At 41.7% G+C, this 15,120-nt stretch overlaps 2 protein-coding genes across 11 annotated transcripts in view; one reads left to right on the plus strand and one right to left on the minus strand.

Moving 5' to 3' along the window:
• LOC130210188 (LIM and calponin homology domains-containing protein 1-like) overlaps positions 1-9,134 on the minus strand; it is a 101,728-nt gene extending 92,594 nt beyond the window's left edge. For all 10 annotated transcript variants that reach the window (XM_056440201.1, XM_056440208.1, XM_056440202.1 and 7 more), the window contains exon 1: positions 8,914-9,134. In XM_056440201.1, coding sequence (XP_056296176.1) covers positions 8,914-9,015 — 102 coding nt within the window. In that variant the 5' untranslated portion in view covers positions 9,016-9,134. The remainder of the gene's footprint in view (positions 1-8,913) is intronic.
• Positions 9,135-11,445: 2,311 nt separating this feature from the next.
• Positions 11,446-14,556, plus strand: LOC130210192 (catechol O-methyltransferase-like). The gene is made up of 4 exons (XM_056440213.1): positions 11,446-11,533; positions 12,396-12,663; positions 13,362-13,558; positions 14,096-14,556. Exons 1-4 carry the CDS (start codon positions 11,531-11,533, stop codon positions 14,426-14,428), a joined length of 801 nt encoding a protein of 266 aa, XP_056296188.1. The 5' UTR covers positions 11,446-11,530; the 3' UTR covers positions 14,429-14,556.
• Positions 14,557-15,120: the final 564 nt, after the last annotated feature.

Consider the following 15,120-nt stretch of genomic DNA (forward strand, 5'->3'; position numbering starts at 1 on the left):
ATCCTCTAGCTTCTAGCTCCTCTAGCTTCTAGCAGTAGCGGCGCTCTGACGTCTGCTTCCATGAGCATGGCTTGTTCATGCCTCTCCCATGCTTGACATGTTGAATGTTTTTCCACCACACATAGTAGCCAACAAGGTTAAAGTTACACTTCACTGGCATAGGAGATTATGCTGACCGCTTCCCTGAGCTACTGTTGCTCTGGCCACCGAACCTTTCAGTTAAGGTGCGTTCACTCGCAACGCGGAAAAAATAAAATTTTCTCCGCCAGTATGAGAGCGTATGGCTGCTTATATTTTGAGCGTCTTTCTTTTAAAATATATTAATTATTTCAAACTCAGCGTAAATGAAAATGCGAATATAACACATTTCTATGAATTTTCCTAAACTTTTGGGATTACATTGTTTTCATGACTTTTCCAGGCCTGGAAATAACCATTTTATAATTCCAGGTTTTCAATGACCGTATGAACCCCGAGCACACATCTTAATGTGTGTCTGGTTTGGCAGGTGTAGCTTTTTAAAAAATATCCACTTTCCTGTTCTTGGAAGTGAACAGCAGCCAACAAACCACCTGCTTCATCTGAAAGCTCCTCGATATGAAGGTTACTCAAGTCAACAGGACAGACGAAAAAACACCAGCATGGCTGATGATCGAGGACGTTGCGTTCAAGTTCAGAAAATATGAAAACTAAAACCGTGTTCATGTTTTGCCTAAAAGTCTCTGCCATTATGACATTGGATTTCCAGAAAAATATGGAATGACCTCAAGTGGATTCATGTTGCCTTGGTGAGAGGGGCGGTGGTGTAGGAGGTTTAATCTCCCATTTCTTTGGTAATCCACCACATGATCACCTCTCAACCCAAACGTGCGTGTGTTCATAAAGAGCCATCTGAACCCAGACTGGGAGGCGTTTGCTGACAAGTGCATTATTGTTGTTTACGAGGTGGGGTTTTGCTTGTATGCAGAGAGGCACTCCTAATCTGCCCAACTCATACACAAAAGCATCTGACCATATCTCACACACCGATGCGTCGGATAGCACTCATAAAATGTCAAAAAGGTAAAAGCTAGAATATGAAAATGTGGTTGTTTCATTTGGGGGGTTGAAATAATCAACATATAGATGTAATGGCAGGGCTTCTCTGAAACATCTAATCCCTTCCCATCTTTTCCCTGCTTCAGCAGGAGAGGACAGACGTCTTCTGCCGAGATTAAGGAGATCATAACCAGGATTAGTGATTAGCATCTTACTTTCAGGGATTTCTCATGTGCGTGAGTTAGTGAAGATGTGTGTGGCGCCGATTTGTGTTCGACTAAGAAGGAGCTTTAATCAATATGGTGAAAAAACGACGGCGTCCAATTTGTTGTTCTTTTTTGTACTTCTAATCGGCTACAGCTCAGCGGAACAGAACGCGGATGGTTGTGTTAAGACTTCTTCAATCCATGGTGCTTTGGAGGCTTTAATTTAAGCAACATCAGGGGAGGACATTTCTATATTTTTTAGGGGGCAATTTTTTTCCCCACTGACTGAAATCCAGAGTAATTTAAAAATAAATTGAGGGCACTTTTTTGAAACTTGTGAAATAACATTTAACCGTTGTTCAAAAATAATAAAAATACTTATTTAGGCTTACAGTATATGAGCAATTGTCACAAAAATGGCAATTAAGACTATTAGGCAGTATTTATTTAAAAAAATGTAAACCACTATTAACAATAACTTATTTCTTAGTTTTTTATAATTTTTAAATTATATTTATTGATTTTTTTTGTGTACAGTACAATACAGACAAAACAAAGAACACAAACAAAACACTATATTAAATTATAATTATTAGAGGAAATTATGGGGGTGTTTTTTGGCCCTCTTCTGGTGATATCGGGGGCAAAATTATATTTCTCAGGGGCAGTTTTGCCCTTTGCCCTCGTACATTTCCAACGCTGGGCAACATAGATACATGACAAGCCTCTACAACTGTGGCCAAAACAGCTTGGAGACTGTTGACCTTCATGGATAACTTGAGTAGTTTCCAGATTGTGAAAATATCTAAATGTAACACTTTGCAAAACATTTGCATGGCTCCGACTCATTATCCATTTTGTCTAAATTGCTTAATTATGGCATTATTTAACCACGACCATAAACACACACCGAAAGCAGACGTCATGAATTCAGCTCTGAATGCAGATGAATGAAAAGAAAGACTTGGGCTCCTGAAATGAATCATGTCCACGTTTCAACTCCATTCTTATCCTGTAATAACACACTTATCTGTGTACTCTGAACTCTTCACTCAAGAGGCACGGGGTTGAAAGGGGGTTGTGGTAGAACATCAAGGTCCAGTTCCTCAGAGCGCCCGGCTGAGTGGTAAAGGGGACAGCCTCAAACCAGACTAAACCCTTCTCTGACAGACATTTCCTTCTAAAATTACACTCTTCCTTGCATCTCATGCACTTTGAAAACAACCGACGAGACATCCCGGCACTTCACACATCAGTCGACACCGCGGCAAAGAAACACAATGCCCCCGAACTGGGAATGACATCATCGTGGATGACTTCAGAGGAGGCTACAGATCTTTCGAAAGAACACGGCGCCAGTTTCACAAAAAACAGCCGTGGGCCCAAAAAAAACAGAGGTGTGTGCTGCGCTGCATTTCTCAAATTCTGAAAGAAGAGCCTTTAGCGGGGCCAATTCAGAGAATGAACACGGTATAGTGCCGGGTGTCACTCACGGGCCTGTTGTTGATGGATTTGCATCCTTACTGTGAGGTGAAATTGGCCGTGTGATCTTTTTCGTCAAGGGCCTATCAGGCTATCGTGGCTCTCTTTGAAAATCAGAGAGGAGACAACGGTTCTCCCATGAGTATCCATCCAAAGTGACTGCAGCAAAAACAAACAAAAAAATGTACTTCAAAAAGCACTGGAGTATCAAAACCAGTATCAAAAGCAGCTACAAGCTTTTATCTATTAAAGTGAGGTTTAAATGTCGACTCCACTTTCATCGCAAACCTACGAGCAGTTTCAAGGATGTCAATTATCGGGTGCCCAATTTGAAGCAATTCCATATTTCAAAGGATTTAAACAAATTAATAATATGTTTGCAGAGAGTACATTATTTCCTACAATGGAAAAAGTATTTTTACCTTCGCATTGAAAATGCAGAAGGTTTTGTTTACCGTGTATTTATTTATTTGTATGCGTGTTCCTCGCATAACTCAAAAAGTATTAAACCGAATCACATGAAATTTGGTGGGATGATTAGTTATTATCCGGGGACCATTTAATTAGATTTTGTGATCGATCGGGTCAAAGGTCAAGGTCATGAAAACGTCATAATCTTCTTTTTACCATAGCTGTCAATTTCTATCCAATTGGCATGCAACTAATGGCAACATTTTCATAATTCAATGCCCAATCTTGTGACATGCGAAGGTATGCGCTCTACCGAGTGCCCATTCTAGTTGGAACTGTTTTGTTTCACACAATGTTTAAACAGAAAATAAATGAGCCCAATCACACAACCATGATCTCGTGTTATATTATTGGCACAATTGCTATTCAAATACACAGTTTTCCAAACCAACCTTCCATGCATCTTCCACCGAACGAAGCTCATGGAAGCGTGGGGGACACGACAAATTGTCCTTGCGATGCGTGGGGATGACCATCATCAGTGTGAAAGGCTCTTTGGGTTCTTGGCGCCTCTCACCTCTCCTGCCCATTTGCTTGGCCCGTTTTGTCGTTTCCTGGCACATTAACTCAAAGTTTCCGTAGCAAACCTGAAGAGCTGTCGTCAAGTCGAAGCCCGTCTGGCACTTTGACCTCATAAACTGCGTCTCATTCCAGTTTAATTCGGTCGGTGGGTCTAATTGTACTTTTTGCAATTATGCATGTTGATTTATTAAAACCGGTTTGTTTAGCAAAATCGTCTAGTGTCTACTGGACGTCTTCCATTACCCCTTTCCACAAGACTTACTCTGGGATATGAGGATGTAAAGAATAAAAACACACAACCGCGATGTATGTGCAGACTCCTATACACAAATACAACACATACCAAACATGAAATCCGTCGTCTGTCCTGTGAAACACTGAATGAGGATTAAACCTCGAGTGACATGGATCAGTCTGGTGATTTGTCTGTCGAGTGCAATGACATCACTGGAGTGATATGAGCCATTGACATGCAGATGATATCACCTTCTCTTTCAGGCGCGTCACAATGGAACTTTCTGTTATTCAGAGCCCCCTAAAACATGCCATGACTTGGACAGAAGAAGGGGTGGGGGGGGGGGCAGGGTGACAGAAAGAGAAACACTCAAGACAAAGACACAAAAAGAGAAGAGACTCTAAACTAGTTCAGACTAGCGCTGGACGAAAAGAAAAAAGAACGATATCTTGCCAATCAAGCACGAATAAATCGAGCGTCAACAAGATGATCGTAAAAACATTCATTTCGAAATGTGTCCCTTTTCCAGCATGGAGCACAGGGTTCTTACACGTTTTGACCAATGGATTTCCAGGACTTTAAACCAAATTTCCATGACCAAACGGAAATCTCGGTATAAACACGAACAATTTAGAACATGTTGCGTATTGAGAGCGGACGCCGGCTTATATTTTGAGCGTCTTTCTTTAAAAAAAACATATTAATTATTTTAAACTCCGCGTAAATGAACATGTGATGATAACAAATATTCCGTGACTTTTCCAAAACTGTTATGATTTATGTTTTTTTCCATGACTTTTTCAGGCCTGGAAATGACAGTTTTAAAATTCCATGACTTTTCCAGGTTTTCCATGACCGTACGAACCCCGACAGCACCAAGCTTTAAACTTGAACCGACTGTAAAAACGACTGGGCAAAATCCCACATTTAATATCGGATTTTTGTAGACATGCAGGCGCAAAAAAAAGAACACAATGACATAACGGAGCAGCTTGAATTTAAGCGGAGGACCTAGCACATGTTGCAGACCCCAGTGCAGAGTGCTTTCAGCATTACAATACAGTCTCTCAGTTTAACCGCTAGTCGATATAGTCTGGCTGACACCAAGGAAAACCAGAAACCAACAATACCCAAGCGAGTTAATCTCATTCTTGAGAAGATATCGCATTACACTCCACGTGACAAACTGGATTTGCTTTTCTTTGCATGTTTCAGGTTAAATGATTTAAGCGTTTCCGTTTGTTCTAGTGCAAAGTTCTCACGTCAATCCATCAGTTGAGTGTCTCTCCGACACGAATGGATTTAATCTCAACAAGGCGAGAGTTATTCTCTCGCAGTTTGAAGTTCTCTGGTTTTGAATTTGCAAACGGCAAAATAGTCCCCAACCACCACCGTTCAGAAGAAAGCCAACTCATCAAACCGGGCAGATGCTCCGTGACACACATCAATCAGCCTCATCATAGGGCCGGTCGGGCCCTTCTGAAGGTCACAGGAGCCTAAACGCCGTCGTTAGCAACTGCATCACTGAGGGGAAGCGGCAGGCGAGGAAGTAATGAGTGCAGGTGTGAACATCGAGGTGGGTCGCCATTTGCCGGAGTTCATCCCTCATGGTGACATGTGAGAGGAGGAAAGTGGACGATACGCATGGTAGGACATGTACATCTTTTTTCGGGGGCAATTTTTGCCTCCAGTGACTGAAATCCAGGGGCATTTAAAAAGAAATTGGGGGCACTTTTTGAAAATAATAAATATACTGATTTAGGCTTACAGTGTAAGAGCAATTGTCATATAAATGGCAATAATAAGACCAATAGGCAGTAGTCTACAGATTCAAAATGTTTAGATTTTTTAAACAGAAAACATCAATAATATTATATGTTATTCTTATTTCTTTGTTGTTCATTATTATTATTAAATTTTGTAAACAACTATTAACAATTATAACTTATATTCTTCTTTTTTTGTAATTTAAAAGTATATTTATTGATTTTTGTGTGTGTACAGTACAGGCAAAACAGATAGGACACACACAACAAAGTACAAAAACAAAAGGCTATTAAATTATCATAATTATTAGAGGAAATTATGGGGGAATTTTGTGCCCCTCTCCTAGTGATATCAGGGGCAAAATTATACTTCTTAGGGGCAGTTTTGCCCTTTACCCTGGTGTATTTCTGATGCTGACGATACGAGTTACTTGCTTGAGAACAAAAGTGATCTCTCCCAGACATATATTTTCTTAAATCTTGGTTAGTTAGTCGCGAACCAAACGTGAAGCGAGATGAAGTCATCTATCCTTTCAGGAGCACTACAGTTATCTAGAACATCTCATCCAAAGTAATTCCAGTGAAAACAATTTTATGAGCGAAAGAACATGAACATAAGTACTTCTTTGTGATTGCATGGAAATAGATTGCTAGAAAACAACGTTGCAAACCATCCCATCTCTGCTCTATATCGCAACGGATGTGAAGAGTTTCTGAAGGTATACAACAAATGTCTGACAGTCATGGTGCTACGCTCACCTGCAGGGTGAAATCCAACGCTGGACTGTATATCAGTTCCTAATCCGGATGCAACTACGGTGGGACGGCCAGAACCCGTTGACAGAGGGCCATGAATCTGGTTTTCAACAGGAGACTTAACGGTGTGTGTGTGTGTGTGTTGTTAGCAAATCCACAGCAGAGTTCAAATTATTCTCACCTGCCATAACAAACCTTTAATAACTCTGAGTAACTGCTCCGAGTTATTAAAAGAAACATCATGCCAAATAAATGTAGTTCGAACAGGCCCTAAAAATGCCGCATGAAGTGATCCAGCATACCTCTGCAAGACCGGATGATGTCATCCGATTGTTTTCGTCTCCAGTACATGCAACGTGGGCAGCCATCGTTTAAGCGTGGCGCTCCTTCAGAAGGTCAGAAGACGAGGCTTTGCAAATCAATAACTCAATATTGCACTTATAGGTCTTTAAGTTACGATTACAAACTTTAAATGGCGAAAACGAGAAGAAAAAGACGGGGAAACTTTGGCTTATAACCACGGATGTACGGCTGACGGAGTTTTTTACCTTCGCATTGAAAATGCGGAAGGTTATGTTTTGATCGCTGTGTATTTATTTATTTGTATGCGTGTTACTCGCATAACTCAAAAAGTATTAAACAGAATCGCATGACATTTGGTGGGATGATTGGTTATTATCCGGGGACCATTTGTTTAGATTTTGGGATCGATCAGGTCAAAGGTCAAGGTCATGAAAAGGTCAAAATCTTCTTTTTGCCATAGCGCGGTCAATTTGTATCCAATTGGCATGCAACTAATGCCAACATGTTCATAATTCAATGCCCAGTCTTGTGATATGCGAAGGTATGCGCTCTACCGAGTGCCCGTTCTAGTTTTACATGTTTTTGCAGGAGACCCGTTGTTATGACCTCAAGCTCGAGTCTTGACCCTTTATGACACCGCATGTGGATACAAGCCGTCAGACACTGGCCGCTAGGACGCTCACTGCGGCTCCGAGTTGCTTTGTGCACTCAGGATCCCGTCACCTGACCCCGGTTCCCCGAGGTGAACGAAGATCCGTCACCAGGTGCGTACGGGAAATAAAATCAGTCCCCGTGGGGGGAAGGGTGACAAAAGAACCACGCAGGAGTGGCATCAGCTCACTCCCGCCTTTTGAGCTCTCAGTCCTGCGCTGCCTCAGAGATTCTAGGTCAGTCGTGGCTTTTTAAAGACTCGATACGGGCCTCCGAGGAGTTTGGTGCCGCTAAATAGGTCCGTGATGGCTCCTGACCCTCTTAAAGAGGATCTTTCATTGTCAATACTCATTTTAGATGTAATACAGTGTGATTAGTTTAAACACAATATGGAAACTAGACTAGAATCTAATCAAATGGTCCCCGGATAATAACCAATCATCCCACCAAATGTCATGCGATTCGGTTTTATACTTTTTGTGTTATGCGAGCAACACGCATACATACAAATAAATAAATGGCGATCAAAACATAACCTTCCACATTTTCAATGCAAAGGTCATTTTAAAAAAAAATAGACCGATCGTCTCAGCTCTACCGTCAATATTGTTTTCTCGGTTTTTCCCGGTTATGAGTGTAGGTCTCAATGTGTCAATGATTAAATGAGAGGGGGGCCTATAATCCTCCTGCACGCCCCTGCTACATCGAGTCATTCACTTTGTGCCACAGCGAGCTTCAGTAAGCGGCCAGCCGCCGGCGTTTGGAGGGCCGACGCGAGGAGGACCGCTCGCCGCAGGATGACAGTCAAAAGCGACGGGGGCAGGCGAATGTCGGCGAGACTCAAACATTCTCCAGGAACAAAAAAAACCTCGTTTGTGTGATTTATTGTTCGCCGGGCTCACGACGAGGCAACAATCCATTCCACATGATGCATTTCTTTGTTTTCGGGCCAAACGCACACACTAGTCGCCGCAGCTACTGTCCAACGGCCCGCCACCAAAAAACAACTGAAGGGCTGCTGCAACATTCAGGAGGGTCGAGAGAACTATGTGCAGAAGCATAGAAGTAACAGGAGACGTCAAGGATGAACAATTCTACTTTGAGGGTTTTACTGTCGTTTCGAACTCAGTATTAAAATTCAGGGACAAGTTATTAAAAGGAATGTGATATTGCAGAAGACTAAAAAAACATGTTTGAGATATTTCTGAGCAAGAAGCACACTTTAACCCAACAGAGGATCTTCAAAAAGGAAATACAGTGGAGAAGATTTTGCCGGAATATTAGTAAAATAATTGAGTCACCTTTCAACAGGTGACGAAGCAATAAATTCAAACGTGCAGTTCTTAGGAGGCACTGCAGAAGCCGGCTGCACACAAGTAACCAGGACCACGCGGTAGACAACAAAACAATGGCGCAAAAAACACAACAAAACAGAAGCAACGTGCTGGAGTTAAAACCAGTATTCTGACTCCGTGTGACTCACCTCTATCCATTTCTGCGCCTCCTGAAATGCGGAGTCAGCGGCCGACTCAGTCACAGGGTGATGCTGATGAGACTGTCCGATGTCTGCAACCGGACTTGCCATTGGCGAAGAAGCTCTGCTCTCCCAGGTATTAAAGCTTGTATCAAAAAATATATATATTCGTGTTAATTCCACCGAAATTCGACGTGAATTGCGTCGGTCAGCTTGTTGCGGCAGCGGCACCGGCGAGGCGAACGTACCAGTTGCTGCTCTCCGGTCTCGCTCCTGTTGGAGTCTGTGGGCAGACAACCAGCATCAAGTCAGCGTGAGTCACTCCTATGGCTTCCGGTGAGGCCTTTCAAAATAAGAGACTAAGAAAATACCGCACAATTAGCGGCATTCAGATATAATACAAGTAGTATTGAATGAATTGTTCCTGTAACAAGACACCCTCGCTGCCGCACCCTTTACAATGCCGTGTAATTTTGATAATGTTCTCGTTTTTCTAATGTAAAGTCAGGCCGTCTCACTGAAAGAATGACCGTTAGGTTAGTTAGCTTCCGGTGAGACCATTCAAAATAAAAGCCTGAGAAAGTATTTCACAATTGGGAGCATTTAAATATCTCTCACAATACACATGTAATGAATAAATGCGGTAACAAGTCACACTTTAAAATGCCTCGTTATTTCGATGTCAGCATTTTTCACCGTAGGTTACGTTTTACCATCTCACCATTAGCTCGGTTAGCTTAGTTTCTTGAGGTTAGATTTAACATCACCAGCGTTAGCTGAAAGTTATGGTTTTAAAACTCTGTTAACAAGTCAAGAACGATACGTTAGACTGCAAATTAATAACTTAGAGTAAGTAAGCGAACTTTGGGAGACTTCATAATTGAAAGGGCGGTGAAAACAAAAGTCCTTGACCGACTTGTGGCCTACCATTCAACCTGCAGGCTAAAGACCGACTAGCTCATTTCCCTTTTAAAATATTTATTATCTTTACATAGGAAATCATATTATTTAAAGTCGGTGTGTGTTTCTTAAAAATAAGCACATAACTTAACCTACCGCTGGTTTGAACACATTTCCAGATTATTCAAAGATTAATTGATCCACTTGAACTGTAACGCGCCATTGCAACTGTCAAGATAACCGCCGACCGCAACCGGAAGTGAACGTACGTGTTTTGGCGGTAGGAAATAAGACGGGCAGGTAACCGGAAATTGCACTGTAAATTCGTAACTAATTTTTAATAAGAAATAATAAACACTGGAAAAATACTATGAACATGTATTAATATTAATCAGTTTGAACTGTAGGCATTTAGAAGAAGTTAAAACTCCGACATTTTAATTGTTTTTATTTACAACTCCACTCCTGCGGCCATTTTTGTAGTTTCTTATTAATCTAGCTGTAGCCGGTCAACTTGATGCAGCTGGACTGACAGGGACTTGCACACTGCAGCATGATCCGCTCCAATGGCCAAAAATACACAGCGCGACTCCACCGGCAGCCAATGAGGGCAGCGACACGCTGGGGACCCACACCCATTTAACCTATATGGGGCAATTGAGAGAGAAAGAAGTTCACTGATTTGGGTCAAATGCACCAACAAAACTGACTCATTGATCATTATGAGGCAATTAAAAAATAAATCCTATATAGATAATGTAATTATCTTTCTTAATGAATATATTCTTATCTCTTTTTCTATGATTTTTGAAGTAAAAAGTTAGATAAACTACTTTCACGGGTTTCTAAAAGGCCAATATATAAAACAAGTTCAATAGGCACTAGGCATTTTTTCTAATGTCCCCCTTTTATTCCGTTTTTAAGACAGCCCCAAACCTCATGTTAATTTCGAAAATTCCTTTTAATGGTAAACTCAAATTAAATTTCCTGAGTAAAATATTAGTTAATGTTGTCACTGTTTTGGGGGACATAAGGGAGCTTGCACTTTGATGCCCATGAAACATTTATTTAAAATATGTAACCTGCAATTTAAATGTGATATCTCCTCAGATATACTGAGTCAAGTGGCCTTAAGTATACATATTAATGCATTTAAAGCGTTATATAAATGCCCTCGGTTGTCTATGTGATTCTACAAAAACAGCTTTCCAAACAATTCCAAAACATGAGTTTATTAAACTGAATCCGAGGTTTGAGGTGAACACGTATCTGCTGCCCTCTAGTGGCAATATGCAGCAGTACTGATAAGTAGGGGGAGGAGCTTGAGGCAGGTTTCCGTGTGCGTGTGCGTGTGCGTGTGTGTGTGTGTGTGTGTGTGTGTGCGTGTGTGTGTGTGTGTGTGTGTGTGTGTGTGTGTGTGTGTGTGTGTGTGTGTGTGTGTGTGTGTGTGTGTGTGTGTGTGTGTGTGTGTGCGTGTGTGTGTGTGTGGGTGTGTAATGATTCACTCGCCACTCCTCTCTCCTGCTTCCCAGGCTTCGATGTCCTGGATACCAAAAAGACAAATCACTGGATCTCTTTCACGCGTTCTTCGTGCAACACTATCTCTGTTCAGGAGATCATTATGGTCTGTTTTCCAGGAGACCGGCTGGTTCCCTTCTGCATGCTCACCTTTCTTGACAGTCCCATCTGCGTTTGACAGGACACACTCTCCACCTGGACGGGCAACATGGCAAGTGTTACACCTCGACTGCAAATATATGGCATGACTTAGTAGTCTCAGGAAATATACATTATCATGTTGTACTTGAACACTATTAACTTCAGTGTTATTTGTGTTAAAATGGTATATTCAGTCATTTTTGGTTTTTATTCCAACACGCATTAGCCTATACATCCATGACAGTGCCTTAAAGATACATAAGAAATATAATGGAGGAGTAAAATTATATATATATATATATGGAACCACAATTATTGACATGCTACAAAATAATGTTTTACTGTACAAATGTAAATTAAATGAATTGGCAAAATTCCCACTAAACCGCATCGCTTTACTCTTTGGTGTATTGTGAGTTTGTTGAATATTTATGATCCATTTAGTGGAAGCACTTCCTGTTTAGCACTTTTAGCACTTTTATTTAATTGTAAGTCAAACATGCAGGATCTCTGCATCTCGTGACTTATTGTTTCCTACATTTAAAAGATGAGTTTGGGGTTGAATAATTGTTTTAATATTTTAAATACCACACCGTGTCTGCAGGGGGCGCCAGAGTTCAGTTATCTTTTTTTACTGGTTGCAAGTTCAAATACAAATTACGTATTGCTTCATGCACTCCCTATATAGAGATATTACATATATTTGTTATTCATATTAAGTGGAGTGTGAGGTTGAGTATTAAACTGTCATTTTTACAAGTTGAGCTCTATATCACCAATAATGGTAATAATAGCAGTATAATAACGAAACACGTGTATTTTTAGTGTTTCCTGCAGTCATAACGTCCCAAAAAAATATGATTTCATACCAGAGATTGAAGTGTGATACAGTGAAATGCCAACATCCTTTCATGGGTCTTCTCCCGTCACAGATGTGGCTCGTGGTCGCCTCCGTGCCGCTGCTTCCCGCCCTCCTCCTCGTGGCGTCCGGTCGCTGTCGCGTCAAAGTCGCCGCGCTGTGCCGCGTTGCCCTGAGGCTGCTGCTGCGAAGAGGAGGAGGAGGAGGAGGGAGAGTGTGTGTCAGGAGCACACACTCCTTCGTGTTCTCCCAGTGCACCCACGGCAAAGCCCACAGCGTCCTGTTGACCTTTGACCTCTACGCCGACACACACCCGTCCCTCTGCATCGGCCCTCAGACTGGTCAGTGTGTGTGCAGAAGCACTTTAGTTCATTCAGTGGGTCGACGTGTCTTCATGAAATCAGGGAAAAGATGATTGTATATGAGAATCTCACAGATTATGACTTTAAAGCTGTGGGAAGTCCTTGTAACTCTTTAATTAAACACTGTGATTTGTGTGTCACTGCACTGTCACATCATTTTATTTGTGTAATATATATATATATATTCTCCTTTTGTTTATTTGTTAAAAGACACGCACATTAATAATAACATTTCTGTCGATGTGCCAGAGTTATTAACCAAGAGGCAGTTTTTCATCTGCAGTCCCGAGAGGCAGACGTCATAAAACAAACATAAAAACATGAGATTACATAAACAATGTTCATACAATATTTACTCGTTTCAATGGGTATAGCACACACAATTAATAGTAAGAATATGAAGTACTCTTAGACTTTGTCAACTACGAACAAGACATGCAACCAGAAGACTCACACATTTAAAACAGACCAAATAAAATAAAAGAGAGAAACTATGTTAAAATGGTCAGAATAAAAACATGACGTCAGAGACACAGAAAATAAAAGCACGCAGATTTTTTTTTACAGATAACTGCAAAGTCATCATCCATAAATTCCTCACATTATAATAATAAGACACCATTGACATATGAAAATGATCGAGTCCCCCCCCCCCCCCCCTGTGGTCTCTCCCGCAGGTGAAGCCCTGGATGAGGCGGTGGCGCGTGTCCGTCCCTCCCGGGTCCTGGAGCTCGGGACGCACTGTGGCTACAGCTCGGTGCGCATGCTGCGTCTGCTGCCCCCTGGTGGCCGGCTGGTCACAGTGGAGCTGGACCCACTCACAGCTGAGCTGGGGGAGGAAATCATCCTGGTGGCTGGCTTCAAACACCAACAGGTACCTCCAGGGGGAAGATGAGATTGTTTTGACTTGATTACACTTCAAATAAAAGATAAAAAAGACAATGTGCAATGCTCCAATCAGTGTCCCCACACAACCTTCCCCCAACATCTGAAAAATGTGCAATATCTCAATATAACTGTCCCCTTCCCCGTCTTTCTTTTCACAAGCTCGGTACAGCACTAGCCTATTTAATTACCTATTTATTAACCTCTGCACTCTCCTTTATTATGTTGATAACCTGTTCCTGTACTTAATACTGTATATTCTTTTACCATCCAATGTACAGTGTTTTTTTTGTACAGTGTGTTTTTAAATATGAAAAACATATTTACTATTTATTATTATTATTATTATTATTATTATCATAGTGTGTTTGTTTTGTACCTCTGTTGACTCGGAGAGCCCTGCAAAATAATTCCGATGTGTCTGGACTGCAGGTCTAGGCACAGATGGCAAATAAAAAACCTTGAACCTTGAACCTTGAAGGAGGAAAGATAAATCGACCAGATGGATTGTAAACCCCTCTTTCAGTTCCAGGTGTTGACATCCAGCTCAGCGGAGGCCATCCCGGCGTTGCGGTCATCTCTTGAGCTCGACCCAGGGACCGGCGAGGGCCTCGACCTGGTGCTGATGGACCACGACCCCGAGCGGTACCTCCCGGACCTGCTGGCTCTGGAGAGAGAGGAGCTCCTCTGCCCCTCTGGCTGCTCCGTCCTCCTGATCCACAGGAACCAGAGAGCCGCAGAGCTCGGAGGGATCCTGGCTCACGTCAGAGCGAGGCCCGGCTGCTACAGCGTGGAGTCGGAGCGTCCGGCCATGACGGAGATCTTCTACCAGAAGGAAGAAAGCACAAAAGGAGAATAAGTGAAGACAACATGTGGAGACGGGCGTGTGCCTTTTCAGTTTGTGAGGACTATATCAACCAGTAGTGTAAAATACTTCACCTGCTCCTTGTGTTACGATAAAAATACATGCTAAATAAATGATTTTCAACAAAACTGTTGTTTTTTCTTATTCATTTCCTCAAAAAACTGAATTAAATTATTTTATTATTATTTTTTTGATCTTTTATACAATAGCGGTACAGTACAATATCCATTCCATAAATTACTCATTTAACCTGATTTACAACTGAGAAGGAAAGGTTAATATACGTATATTATGTAATATTTCAGTTGCCTCGTCATATTTGGGGGGGGGGGGGCGGTTTTGCAATAACAATGCAATAACAAGACATCATTAACAGTTTGTCATGATAAGTCACGGATGTCGCAGAGAGAGAGGACCCAAATGCCGACATTACTGCAAAAAAACAATATTTAATCTCAAACAACTAACAGGACGACAAACACGCGGACCAAACAGTACGAAGCCACACAGAGAATGAGACGAACAGGCAGGGTTGCCAGGTCTGTGTGACAAAACCAGCCCAATGGCCAATCAAAACCAGCCCAATATCAGAACTCAAAATATGCCCGTGCCAAACCATATACACTGCTTTTAAAGTCCATGTCCATGTGTGTACGTGCTGATCTGGAGTCAGTTTTGTAGGATTT

Source organism: Pseudoliparis swirei, chromosome 19 (genome assembly GCF_029220125.1).
Source record: "Pseudoliparis swirei isolate HS2019 ecotype Mariana Trench chromosome 19, NWPU_hadal_v1, whole genome shotgun sequence".
Taxonomy (NCBI): Eukaryota; Metazoa; Chordata; class Actinopteri; order Perciformes; family Liparidae; genus Pseudoliparis; species Pseudoliparis swirei.